This window comes from Drosophila elegans, unplaced genomic scaffold (assembly GCF_018152505.1).
Source record: "Drosophila elegans isolate 14027-0461.03 unplaced genomic scaffold, ASM1815250v1 contig_208, whole genome shotgun sequence".
Lineage (NCBI taxonomy): Eukaryota > Metazoa > Arthropoda > Insecta > Diptera > Drosophilidae > Drosophila > Drosophila elegans.
Window position 1 is genome coordinate 2,304,383 of NW_024545578.1, and position 14,407 is coordinate 2,318,789.

The 14,407-nt window shown below is 33.7% G+C and overlaps 1 protein-coding gene across 1 annotated transcript; it reads left to right on the forward strand.

The window, feature by feature from the left end:
• The first annotated feature begins 1,670 nt into the window (after positions 1-1,670).
• LOC108145605 (protein lin-9 homolog) lies at positions 1,671-5,001 on the forward strand. Its single transcript, XM_017271140.2, has 4 exons — positions 1,671-1,872; positions 1,946-2,197; positions 2,657-3,252; positions 3,975-5,001. The coding sequence occupies exons 1-4, from the start codon at positions 1,772-1,774 to the stop codon at positions 4,703-4,705; spliced, it is 1,680 nt and encodes a 559-aa protein (XP_017126629.1). The 5' UTR covers positions 1,671-1,771; the 3' UTR covers positions 4,706-5,001.
• Positions 5,002-14,407: the final 9,406 nt, after the last annotated feature.

The following is a 14,407-nucleotide window of genomic DNA, read 5'->3' on the forward strand; positions in this document are numbered from 1 at the left end:
TGCTCCTTCGGGGCAAAAAAGGAATGCAAATTAAAATTGGTATCTCTACCCATCGGTCTCCGGTCCTCCAATGTTCCGGATGTGCTGTGTAAACAGCAAATTGAATGAGGTGAGCAAAGCAATCGATATCCGGACGGCGAAGGAGAAATCTTTAAGTTCCTTCAAGTCTTGATATCCAATTTCCTTTTTCCATGAAACCAACCGCAACACGTGCCCGTGGTTTCGTGGCACTTAAAAAAAACTTTGGGCGTATATAACACAGGTATATAAAGTAATTAAGCAAATTTATCTAAATAAAGGATAACAAAATTAAAACAATGTTGTAACCACGTTTATTGGCTGAATAATAACATTATTTAACTTTAGATTTGTTGAACTCTAGATGTAAGAAAAATTAACTAAAATTAAAAATTAACAAAAGCTATTCGAATTTTCATTTGAAGTACTTATTAATTATAGGTACGGTTAAATGCTTGCAAATAAAATATTAAGTAAAATGTAATACTTTATTTATTTTTCTTAATTTGCCTAAAGGAGGCACTTAATAAAAACGTTGAGCAATATATTACACATGGATAACAAAATTGGAATAAATTTGTAACCTATTTCGAGAGTGTTTTAATAGATAAATAACTAATAAGAAAATATATGACAAACAATCAATTGTATCATAAGTAAATAAGTTTAAGTTGCAAAATCATTTGAGTAGATTTTTTTAAGTGCATGCTCGAAATTAAGTGCACTTACCATATCACAAACATAGAAATTAGGCTAAAAGTACGCATATTGCCGGCAGCCAATAATCCTGGGGCACTTACGTAATTCGAAATGTGTTCGGCGGCTGTTTTTCGCTAGGGCAACAGTCGTAGTCGAATGCTAACTTTATTAATTACGCGCCCCAATGACCAGTACCGACCATCGTCCAAAAACTTTTGCTGCTTACTATTTTCCCTAAATTGAGTTTCGCCCCAGCCATCGTTGTATGGTATGCAATTTACACCAGCAGCGGAAATCAAACAAAAGTTTTTCAAATTAAAAATTCAACAGATTTCATTCGGAATATCAACAGCCTCAGCACGTTGGCAATAGCACGAATCAAATCAATAAAAAAAAGCCAGGAAAACATTGATTGCCTGGCAAAACTGAAATAGCCAATAAAATTCATAACGATTTTTATAACAACCAAAAAAAAAAAAGAAACACAATAACACTTAATCCACTTGTACGTTGTTGTTTATGACATAATATGGCCAAGTTGAAATGAAAGCTCTGAACGATTTAATATTACTTTTTAGCATTACTTCAGATCAAGTTTTTAGAAGTAAAGCTGTAAATAAATTAATGTATTTTTTCTAAGTCTAAAAAATGTCTTTGTATTAAACATTTGCAATGAAAAGGTAAATATAAAAGTTGAGTAGGAAATTGTTTATTAAATAAGTTACAAAAGCCCTAAGAAAATATTCCGTGGTATCTTCTAAATTCTTAAAAGATGCCTAAACTGAAGTCAACTCATCCTTTTTAACATCATCTATAAATTAATATAGTTCAACATTAAATGCATTAAAGTAAATATATGTTAAAATATAATGTGTTTAACCACACTAGTGTTAATGTGACCCTACCAAAAACTTTGTTAATATAATGACCCAACACTAGAGACCCCAAGTCAAATGTCAATTACATGAATTATTCAGCAAAATCTTCTTAAAAAAAACATTGGGGCAGAAAAGTAATCCCAAAAGTGAAAATAACCTTAGAAGAGAACTGAAAAATGTCAATTGATCCACAAACGATTAAAAACTCAACAAACCAAGCTGAAAACTGCGAAGAGAACGAATTCCTAGCTAAATTTGGACTGCTGGCAACAACGAAGTAATATATATTTTTATATATAACAGTTCTAAATAAATAAATAACTACATTACATTTCTGGATTTCATTTTAGGATGACTGAGATACGCCAACATCAGCTGAAAAAACAAAAAAAAATGGAGCCTGACTCTGGAGATGATGAGTTATTTGTGAAGGGTCCTGATTTTGGCAAGCTGAAGAGGATTGTAAAGGAACCAGTAAATCAGCGGAAGACAAAAAAGAAATTTTCGCGTAAAAACAATGTGGCTTCTTCGGACGATAGCGAAGAAGACGAAGAGATGGAGCAGACCATTAATTTTAAAACTTACTCCATGCCCGGCAAAAGGTACGTAAACTTAGCAAGTAAGTTTCTATAAAAGGTATATTTAATCTTTGTTGTGATAAAAAAACAAATTTTCATTCAAGTTCTTAGTCTATACGCTACTTCTAGCTAAAATGTTATTTATTTGATTACAAAAGGTTAACATAATTGAACAGTGATAATAATGAGAAAAAATACATAAATTTAATAACGTATAAATAAGGTAAGGCTTAAAATTCAAACTACCAAAATGACTTTCAAAACAAAAAAAACCAAAATAAAATTTTGACTTGATCTATTTATATGGAAAAGTTTGGGTTATGAAGCTCTAAATTATGTTAAAAAAATGTTTTTAAGAAAAATAAATAGTCTTTATTTATTAGTAACAATATTATAAAGTAAAATTAATAAAATTCTAGGAATCAATGTATTGCTAGGATTTGAATAAAAACTTTTTAATGCCTTGTCTAAAATATCCTTCAGGCTGTACAACTTTCTGAGCCAACTGAGCTCTCATCGCTGGATTTGGTGTGAGTTCGTGGAATCCTTTCTGGACAAACCCATTCTGGCTGGAGCCTACGACATAGAGCGCTTCATAAGTGAGTGCTGTCCGCTGTTGGGAACCCGTTTTCTGCCCCGCAGAGGATGGCAGTTACTACGCCGCAATATGGGAAAAGCCCGGCGATTTTCCACTGCTTTCATTGAACAAGAGCGTTCTGAATTGGAGCGTACTCGACGAATTGTACGGGAATTGCAGCAGTATCGCTTTAATTCCGAGGAGGATGGTCTCTACTTGGACCAGATACCCAAACGAATTCCTCTGCCACTGGCCACCGATGCCAAGGTCACCAGTTTGCTGTTAGGAGACTTCCACAAGGGCATCATCGACGGCTGTGTCATGGACTACGATCCGCAGGGCTCCACCTACATCGTTCGCTTCATCAAGGAAGGCAAATCGGCAGCTTTCAGTATCCAGGACTCGCGACTCTATTCCGAGCAGGATTCCACGGCCCTGCCATTATCCATTATGATGAACGGCACCAAATCTGATGCGGTTCAAAAGGATTTTGACAAAACTGGTAAAATAAATGTTTATATTTATTATAGAACTTGTCTTTAGGTTATTTTAAATATGAAAACCTATACTATTTCTCAAATATTTCAATTAACTATTTTAGGAATAACACAGCAATTTAAACCACAAATATGATTGTTTTTCATCCATTGCTCATTTTGGTTATTTTAAATATGAAAGAATTTCATTTTTTTTATTTTTTTAATTTGACTGTTTTTTTGATTTGATATCAATAAATTAAATTAAATTAAATAAATTAAATTAAAATTTAATATAAATTTAGATCATGTTATTGATTGAGCTTCATTTACTAGCGTTGTTGCTTATTGTGTTAAAATATGGAAATATTAAAATTGTTTGTAAAATAAAATATTTGATTATCAAATTACTAAAAAAATGTATTTATTTTAATTTTTTTTTTACTATTAAGTTACTGAAAATGTATTTGTTTTATTATAAATTGCGTTATTTTATTGTTTTAAATATTAAATTATATTTTGTAAATTTTTTACTTCACCATTTCCGAAATTGATTTAATTATCTAAAAATATGTTATAAATTTCACCCATATAACTGATTGAGCTTTAGTTATTGTGTTAAAAATAAGGAAAAAGTAAATTTTTTTGAAATATTTAACCAGGCAATTTAAAATAAATAGGAAACATAACATTTATGATTCAATATCTACATATTCATTTTTACTATTTCACTTAAATTTTTTATCAGCAAAAAGTGAGATGTTCGGTAACAAGCGATATAGCAGAGAGCTATTGGAATCCGTGCTGCAGGTCAAGAAATTGATGGATGCCAAGGAGAAAACAGTGATTGATATAGCCCAAATGAATGAGGACTTCGACGGAAATTCTTCGGGCAATCGTCGTGATGCCAAGATGACTTCACAGAGGGAGAAACTCCACCGTCGCTATGCAGCCAATATGATAACCCTGCATCGTGTGAACTCCGATGTCCTGGAACCGTTGCACATCCTTCACGACCACTTGGCCGAGTATCAAAAACAGGAGGAGGAACAGGAGGTCAATGGCGGTCGTCCTGCCAGCGAGGTTTACCAAAAGTGTCGCCTGCAGGCGGAAATGGATCTCAAATTGGCCGCAAGTGAGAAATCCCTTAAAATTGAATCGGATCGCACCAGGGAGTTCATTTGTAATCTTCATACCATACTATATCTCAATGGGAGATTGGGTCGCGAGAATAGCTCCGATATGGAAGTGGTCCTGGCCGACCTGAAGTCCCACATGGTGGCAAATATGCCACCATTTCTGGCACAACAATTCCAGGATGCCTTGGATTCTCTGGATCCCCTGCGTCAGGAAGTGGTGACCATTTTCAAGGCCCTCAAAAAACCAGAGCGCTTTCAAATCACCCAACAGGCTCCACTGCAAGCAGAGAATGGTATTTACAATTTTGTGGTCGAGGCCCAGCCGGATCCTCATTGTTAAACAAAACAAACCCAAGATACCTGAAGTAAAGCTTCGCTTTTATTTATGACTCTATTAGTTGGAGTGTCATGTGCATGGGGAGTTTGTCGGCAAAGTAGCTTAACGAAGTTTTCTCCTCGCCCCACAAAGTTGCAACAATGTGTAGCATGTAATATTTTCGCATTTATATCGATGGAAGGGCACGTCTTACTCCAATTTCTCTAGGAAGTCCTTCTTAAACTACTTACAACTTTCCATCGGCACGTCGCTGATGAAGTCAGGCGTAAAACAGTTGACAAATTGGCAAGCAAATAAGTAATGCGTATGTGGAACAAAACCATTAAAGGAAAACACTTTGAAAATTACTGTAGTATATTTAAAAGGTTCCAAACTCAAGTTAAAATTAAATAAACAATTCCTATTTTAAACTTTAATAAGTCATTTTTTTTTGATTGATTAATCATTAATTTCTACAATTACTATAATAATTATTTCTTTACGTTAAGAACAGATTTCGAAACTAAAACAAAGTCAAAAGCATGTTGTAAAAAGTATACTTGAAAAATTTTTGATATAACGTAGGCCTACAAAAATAGGTATACAAAAATTGTATCATTGAAAAAAAGTTAAAGTTCACTTTAAAACATTGTAGAATCAAGCTTAGGGCTTCTTGTATTTCTTTAAATTTATTTTATTTTTTTTATTAAATTATTAGTTCTCTAACGTATATATTTAGTACCAGCACGTTAATAGTAGAACTAAAAGCCTCAACAAAAAATGGGTGTTCTAATTTGCTTTTTTGTGAGCCAAATTTCGTACTGCAAAATTGCAACCACATAAATCAGCATTCAAAGTGTTTCCATTTTTTAATTACTCGATGGATGCACTACGCTCATAAATTGTGTGGGTAAGCCAGTTCCAGCGAGGAATTTGCCAACGCCCATGTGGCCGCCATAAAGACATCATTAATGTGCCTCCGGCTGCACTGCGTCCTCTTTTTTGACCGCCGGGAAGAAAAATGATCGGAAAAGGAGCTGAGGTCCTGCGGGAGTGGACTCTGGCCATTTGGCTCTCAGATGTGCCGTCATCGGGCAAAAAAGCTAAGATATCCGTATTCTCCATGGAATCCCTCCCAGCAGACGGCTCGTAAATACTTATAATGCGTTCAAGCTGCAGGGGCGGCGACTACTACTATAAATTTATGGAGTGCGGAATGCTTAGTGGTACACAATTGTGTATACAATTGTGGTAAATGGTTTAGTTTTACTTCTTATAAAATTAACTGGAATAACAAATTGAATATGAAAACTAAACTTGGGCCTAAAAAACATTTTCTATTAGTAATAGTGGTAAGGAACTAAAAAGTTATGACAAGACTTTTAAATATTTTTTGTAGCACATCAGTAAAATTTGTGAAATTAAAAAATGCACACTTATTAAATTTTGCAAAATTAGAATGCACATTTAAAATAAGAAAAGCAAGCACACTTTACAAACTTATGATTTTTTATTAAACAACTACCACCCTTATAATGTTGACCACTAATGTAAGTATATAATTTAATGACATTTTGATTTAGAGCTTAGCTTGATTAATGTATTCGAAATATGTATCTATTTTTAACATCGAAATATCAAGGGAAACTTTAAGTACACAACTGGAAAAATGGTCAGACTTGGTAGTTTGCCATCAAGGAAAAACAAACTTAACAAATGGCAGCAAATAAATGTTGGCTGGTCAACTTTATCCAGTCAAGTACCCGCCATGTGGGCCCGAGTTGGCGAAGTTTTGCTACGCGTGCTAAATGAAATTCAATACGCCGACTTACATAATGCATTCGAGATGACTAAAGTTTTTTGTTTTCTGTTGACACTTGATCATTAATTATATTTGCTCGTGGCGGGGCATCGTTTATATGGAATTGAATCAATACATAACAACGTTTAAGTGGCAACATATACAGCTTGTACATATACATATAGTCGCATATCCACATGCCAGCAAAGCAATCGTATAAAAGCGGCAGCCTAATTGATTAACGACTTGGAAAGGCTGCGGATGTGGGATGGCTTAATCCAAATACCAAGGAAAAACTGTTGCCTCAAGCCGCTCAATTTACTTTATTAAATTGTCATCTATAGTTGGCTTTTGCTTCCGAGCCAAAAATTTGGGTCAGCAAGTGCCTGCCCGCTGATTAGAAAGCCCCCGGCGTGGCAGTGGGCGTGGCACGTTGGCAGAACTCATACTTTTTGTCTTGTTTTTGTTTTTTGTTGCCAAGGGCTAAGCATTTATCGCTGCACGTTTTGGGAAGTATCTCTAACATTGGTTTCTCTAAAAGTAAATAATAAGGATTCAGATACCCTTTAAAATTAAAAATAAAAGCAAATCTAAAATCTAAAATCTCTTTTTCTTTTCTTTGAAAACATTTTCCTTTTGAAACCTAAAAAATTAAAAATTAAAACCAGGTTTCTGGTTTTGTAAAAGACATCAATGTCTTAACAACTATAACAATCATTTTGTAAACAACAAATAGTCAAATTTGTTTTAGAATATCAACTTAAAGTCCTGTGAGAGATGTAAATAATTTTTCGTCAACAATTTTTGAATATTTTATTGCGAGTCCTAACACATCAACAAAATTTGCTCATGCCAAAAAGACAATTCTGAAAGCCTAAGGAAATGCCTTGAACTTTTGTATAAAACTCTGAGGAGCTCCCAGTGAACATAAACCAATTTGATTGCTGCTTTTTAGAACATAACTCTGAGTGTTGTTAAATGGCCCCCTAAATGTGGCACATAAATATTCATATTAAATGAGCCAAGTGCATATCGAATGAATGAAATGAATTTCAAGTAGACGGTCTTAAATGTTTTTGTAGCATACTTTTTTGGGTGTATTGAATTTAATCAGTTTATTGTCATTAAAGTATAATAGGTTTATTTCGATATTGATGGGCACCAATTTCTGTCGGTTACATAATATATATAAAATTAGTATTCCCTCTCTTGGGAAATGTAAGGGCATGTGTAAGATTTGGGTAAGAGCTGTAAGTGAAGCTTTCTCTACGCCTGTAAATCAATGCGCGGCAGTCTGAAACTCTACTCCAAAAGCACTGAAAAAATTTAAATGCTTAGAAATATTAAATAGTATAATTTAAACTTTGGTGTAAATTTAGAATGACATAAAAAGGTATTATTAAAAAAAACATGTATGTTATTAAAGGCTTATGTATCCAAAAATTATATCTATTAAAAAGATTAAAGATTATTTTAAACAATTAAGACAATTCTTAAGAAATATTATATACAATATTTTTTTGTTTTAAATTTTTTTGTTAATTTTTTTTTTCTAGAAGATTATTTTAAAAAAATGTTACTAATTATATGAATACAATATTCTGATCTCTAGGAATGATAAAGTATTTGGTACTTGAATTTCTTACTTCTTAAATTTCTTAGTGTATTTCTGTTTGTTTTTTTACACATGTGTGCGTTTGTGCCAAATGATTTATGAAACGGGCAGCAGTTTGCGGCGGCAGCGGGCTTCTAGGGGTCAGGGGTCAGCGGGACACGAAATGCAAATGTTGCAACAAAAGCGAAATGAAAGCGAAAACAAACAGAAACACAAACGCCAAAGTAACTGTAAACAGTGCAAAATATTATGTGTGGGTGAAATGTGTGTGGTGAAATGGAAAAAAGAAAAAACAAAACAAAAGCACAGCCGGTGGCATTCATTCCATAAAGCGGAAATAATGGCTTAAGTTTGGTTACGCTTCTGCTTACGTTATAAATTACAATGATTGACGTCGCGTGTTGCGGACGCCGCAACTTTAATTATGCCTGAAATATGTGCGACTATTTATTTTGAGCGTTGAGCCGTGAATCGATACTGGGAAAATATTTAACTTGGGGCTGAAAACCCAACCCTGCCAAACACACACACGTAGATATCGCCTTTTCACAGAATCAGGCTTTCAGAGTAGCACAAAAACCGAGAGCAATTAGGAGGCATCATGGCAGAGCTGTTCCCTACATTTTTTGTGGAAGGCCAGTGGGTTGTGACACATATGGCTGTCAGTAATTGGAACCGAATAGGCCAAAGAAATCCTATGCAAAATTCATAAGGAAAAACTGCATTGATTTTACACAGAAAGATTTACAGAACTATACACTTATACACTTTCATCGCTTCTGTAAAAGTGTGATCAACAAATGGCTATACTTAAATAATTAAAATAATTCAATTAAACTATTATTTTCCATCAGATATTAGCCAGTTTTAAAAACTAAATACCATAATTTTTGTTATATCATTAAACAAAAAGAAATTAACTTTAACTAATTAAATTCAAAATGCATTAAGAAAAAACACATTTTTTAAAGCAGCATTTTCCAATCTTTTCTCTCATTGTTTTATATATATAAATATTTAAAGAATTACAAGTACTAAATTAAAAAGTAGCTTCCATTAGATATAAAAATTATTTATAAAATTTAATCCCATAAATTTTTATTTGTTTAGCAGCAGCATTTTGATAAGTATATTTAACAAATGGCTAAATAGAAATATGAAAAGAATTTAAACTGCTAAATTAAGCCTAATTTCCACCCAGTATAGAGATAATTTCCAAATTTAAATATCGTATCTTCCAATTTATCTCCAATTAAATTGAAATGCCAGCACTAAAGCATTCATTAAATCTAAATCACTTTATGTTTATTTTCTTCTCTCGAATATTGTTAAATGGCATACACTTTAGCTGACTAAGATTCATTTAAGAAGTGAACAAACATCATGGCCTGCACATTCGATAGCCTTGCACACAGATTCACAATCTTACCCCAAGTTTATTTATTCATCTGCCAAATGTTTTGGCCTTGGGCTCAATTTGCTATCTGCAGTACATAAAAATATATATACTCGTACATTTTCATGTTTGCCGGCTGTCAAATCTTGGATCTCACAAATTAATTTTTCGGGGGCACTTTTGACACAAATTATAATGTGTTGTAATTTGGTTTAATGCACGCACAGTGAAACCTAAAACCGTCGTCACACAAAAGTCCTTGATTGCCGCCCCGAAGGCTTTTACTGTGGCATTGCTCATACGCAGGCCAGGACCATGGTCGACTGGCCCTCACTTTAAGCCACTGGTTTGCCATTTACAATTAAATGCAACTGAATGTGGTACACAGATTGCCATTTAGTTGACTTTGTATTCAAGCGGCCGATTGCAGTTAATATAATTAATAGCGCATTCAAGGTGGTGTAAAATTTATTCTGCAGAGTTAATGAAATCAAAACTTAATAATTACACAATTTAATGTGATTAGAGTTAAGAGGCCAATTGCATTAAAAATATATTAAAAATAATTTAAATTGGCGGACCATGGAGGCCAACAATATTATTTATTAAGAAGATAAATTAATAATTCCGTTCAATTTGACGAGAATGGTATTAAAATGAAGTATTTTCATTTGGAGCTCTAACAAACTGTTAGAGTTAAAATGTTTAAATTAATTGAAGTCTGAGTCGAATTTATTAAGCTTATGTAGTTTAGTTTAGCTAAAAATAATTTCAATTACCGGAGAAAGGAGGATTAAAATACTTTTAATTAGGCAACTAAATTAATAATTCACATCAATTTGACAAAAATGGACGAACAAAGTAGTATTTAAATAAGAAGAATAAATATATAAAATTGAATTCAGTAAAATTTAGTTTTAAAGTTATTATTCTTTGTTGATTTAATGAAGACAAAAAATATGTCTTTTCAAGGTATAGAAGATATAATAGTTAAAAGGTAAGTTAATAATGTATGAAATAATTGTGATTAAATATTTAAAAAAATTATTTAAATTGAGCAAAGAATGTGTTCTATAGAACACTATTAATAAGACAGGTTTATAGATTTTCAAGCAGAAAAATCAACTCACTTTTCGCATTTTCCGGATGCAGAGCAATGAAGGACATGCTGAAGTATTCCCCACGTCTGCAGCAATTTTGCCTTGCAACAGGCACGTGTTTCCGTTTCTTTCATTGCACAGCAAAACCTAGGTATTATTTTTTGATTTTTTTTTCAATCTGTTATGAATAGTTCAACTCGTTGGGCGAGCGAATAATTGTCCGAAGCTTTTATGGAATCTCCATGGCAGTGGCATGTGCCTCGTATTTATGATTTTCCCCATCCTCTTTGTTCTAGTGACTTACTTGTGAAACCAGCAAAACGTTTCACTTCTGCTTAGTACTCGTAAGCTGCTGAAATGCAACAGAAATCATTCGAGACGAGGTTTCTGGTTTCCCAAGTCTGTCCATCACTACCCACTCAAAAGAGATTAGACTGGGATCAAGTTCGAGGCCTATTGGGGGTATATGGGTTGGAATAAAAATATTACAGGTAGTTAAAAACATTTGGGCATGAACTTATGCTAAAAGAAAGCATTTTTTTCGAATTTGCTTATTTTAAGTTATTAAATTTTGAAACATTAGTTACAATTAAGCTTAATTCATATCTTTAATAAAGATAGTAATTAGTAATTGCTTAGACGAATCCCATTTAATTTTTATTGTTCTCACTTTAATAAAATAATTGAAGTTCAGTGCAACTTAATAAAAATTTCTTCCCGTTGAATTTCCCGCAGGATGAAATCGCCTCAAGTGTTCCAACGAAAATCGAAAGAGCCCAGAGGCTTTGAAAAGTGGCAGCTATGCCTGCAAGCAGCCATCCATTCTGGACAAATAATTGCGCCTCTTGACCCAGCTGATGATGCTATCTGTGGATGATTTATTCGGTGATAGGGGATAATTTAAAGTTTCCCCATTGCCTGCTGCTAGAGGTTTCTCGTTTTTTAACTTTAATTTGATTTAAGCAACTGTCGATGGCCCGAAGTGTTAGTTGAACCCACAGGCCAAGCTTGATTAGCATATAAATCAAGTGGATTTGATCTTATTCTTTATTTCTGGGCTGCCCGTCTCGAGGTATTAATTAGGGAAAACCTTCAGAGGCCCCAGGGTTCGGAAAATTAACTTGGCCCTGTAAACTTAATAAAAAAGTTTTGGTTTTGCTTCGTTTTTCCTTTATTTTTGGCGCAGGGGTTGCTGCTTGGAACCAAAAAAAAAAAAAAAACCAAAGAAAAAGTTCACCAAACTTTGTGCTTTAAATTTCATTTGTTACTGTTGCTCTCGATGTCTGGCCATTGGAATTTGACTGTTTTTGTTTTTCCTTTTGGTTCGGAAAATGCATTCTATCAATGTACGTTTTTAGTCCGATACTCGAATAAATTGGGATCTAGGCAAATGGAAAAATCCCAAGCGTTTTCCACTTGAGCAAATTGAGTAGGCTTCGTGTGCAATTGCCCACTTACCCGAAAACTCCTGCCCAGGTAAAACAGCAAAACATAAACATTTGTGTACAAACAATTTGGGCGGACTTGTGTTTCACGAAAAACTAAAACAGTACTGTTGTTGTTGTTGTTTATAAGTTTTGCAGTACAAGACAAAATTTTACAAAGTGTTGGTGGAAATTAAAAGTAGATTCCTATAAAAATTAAGGGAAAACCTTCTTATTTGCAAATTAAAAATAAAAGAAATGTTTGTTTAATCAGATTATATTTAACATATTAACTCAATCGTACTTTTGAGTTGGGTCTCATAATATCTTTAAAACTTTTGCCAATTAAACAAGTTTATGCTACTTATTAAAAGAACATTCTTAATAAAAATTAAAATGAAGGCCTCCGTATTTTCTTTCACTCGCTAATTAATCCCACAAAATTTGTTCGCCCAGCTCATCATGTAAACTCTTCCTTATTTGCCAGCGGAAATTTGAAAAATCACGTTTGTTGGCCGGGTGGAAAGCACAAAACTCGCTCGTTAGCTTGTGATTTACCCCTCAGGTAGTTTAGCCATAAATTCCGCCACAATTTGAGCTCGTTTGCCAATTTGCGTTGCTTTTTTTAAAGCCGGGATGGAGAAATGGAAATGGAAAGTGGGTCCTCCGCACTTAAGACCGGCGGCCATTCAACACCGAGCGTTCAAGGAGCTGTGCAGAAATCCGTTAAATGCTCACAGTCCCGCGGCCAAATTGTTGCCGTCCGGGAAAAGAGATTTAATGAATTTATGTCAAGGTGCGCCGGAATCCGGGATTCTGGCTCCGACTTCGCCTTTGCATTTGGCCGGACAAGTGTCGGATTTGGGCGCTCCTCGACAGGCGCTCCTCGAAGGCGACAACGTTATCAACATTAAAGCCGAATGCCATTTTAATTGGCGCAACGGGACAGCGCAGCTGTCAGCCGGGGCTGTGCACTGAAAAAAATTCAATATTTATATTTAATTAAAACTTCGTATCGGGAAAAGTGTCATTTTACAGCTCGGCTTTACGAGAGTTAAGATTTCCAAAAACTAGTTAAACATAACATTTAAAAAGCTTAAAAGCTTAAATTACAAGCTTAATTTAATAAAATATTTAATAAACAAACATATTTAAGAATGACTTTTACGTAATTCAACTCAAATATTATCTTAACATCATATTTATCATATACCTTTATTATTTCAATAGTAAGATTTAAAGAAATAACTATTTTTCTATACAATATTTGAATTTCTTTTTTATTGAATAATAAAACCTTTTTCTATATTTTTAGCAAAAATACTTCAATTTAAACTTCAGGCGTTTCAGTTCTGTATTTTGAAATTTCAGAAAGAAGACAATTTTAATTTGGATCTGTTTGAATAGTAATTTTATTATTGTGTCTGGATGAAAAGGCGGCAACTTGTCGCCACCAGTAGAAGTGGCTCCCCTGGGAGGGTGGACCGGAAAAGTGGGTGGCAGCCAGTGGGTGGTCATGCCCACTCGACCCCAAACAGCCCAAGGAACCTACCCCTGAATTCACCGCTTGACTTGGCCTTCGCTCATTGCGCACAATTAAAAGTTGTCCGCGACGTTTGCCACGCCACAAATCCAAAGAACTTGGTCCTTGAGCGATCTATCCGTGCCCTTACTTTCCAAAATAACAAATGTGCAAAGTTTAGTGAATTAAATGCGTCGCCGATGACATTTTCCCGGCACCGAGTTTTTCCAGTCAGCCGGTCAAAAAGTTTTATTTGATTCCGACAGTGGCGCATCCAAAACTAATCTAGTTGCGTTTTGGGTTACCTATTCTTATTCAACTAGTTAAAGCTTCTCGGGTTAATGCTATCATATCTTAAAAGCAAGTCTGAGTTACTGCTCCTTTCATACAATATAATAACAATTTTAAGCCACTTAAACTTATTGTTTCTTTATTGTACTTATTGAGAATTAAACGTTATATGTATTACTTCAGATATCAATATTAAAAGAAAATTAATTATTTTGCAACATTTTTTTTAAGATTAATATGCCTAACCTTATCCATATAGCTTGTAATTTTAATAATTTTTTTTATTTAAGTGAAAAATGATAAACCTCTTTTAATATAATATGAATAAAATTGTTTTTTTTATTAATAGGCTGTCAAAAATTACAGTCTGGTAATTTGTCATAAAAACTGCAAACGAATTCAATCTTAAATTTGCCAAATTCAATTTATTTTTTATCTCCAATTTTTACCTAATTAATAAAGTTGTATTATCTTTAGAAAAATTATTACACAATAATGAAATCATTTGTTGTAAGCAATGCACAAAGAATAACAGCATTTCATTAAATGTATTCTAGCTCAGATTGCCTTGTTTTCA

Coding starts and splice junctions, on each gene's coding strand:
- LOC108145605 (XM_017271140.2), top strand. CDS start 1,772: ATGTCAATTGATCCACAAACGATTAAAAACTCAACAAACCAAGCTGAA. Junction 2,198..2,656: donor TACTCCATGCCCGGCAAAAG/GTACGTAAACTT, acceptor AATATCCTTCAG/GCTGTACAACTTTCTGAGCC. Junction 3,253..3,974: donor AAAGGATTTTGACAAAACTG/GTAAAATAAATG, acceptor ATTTTTTATCAG/CAAAAAGTGAGATGTTCGGT.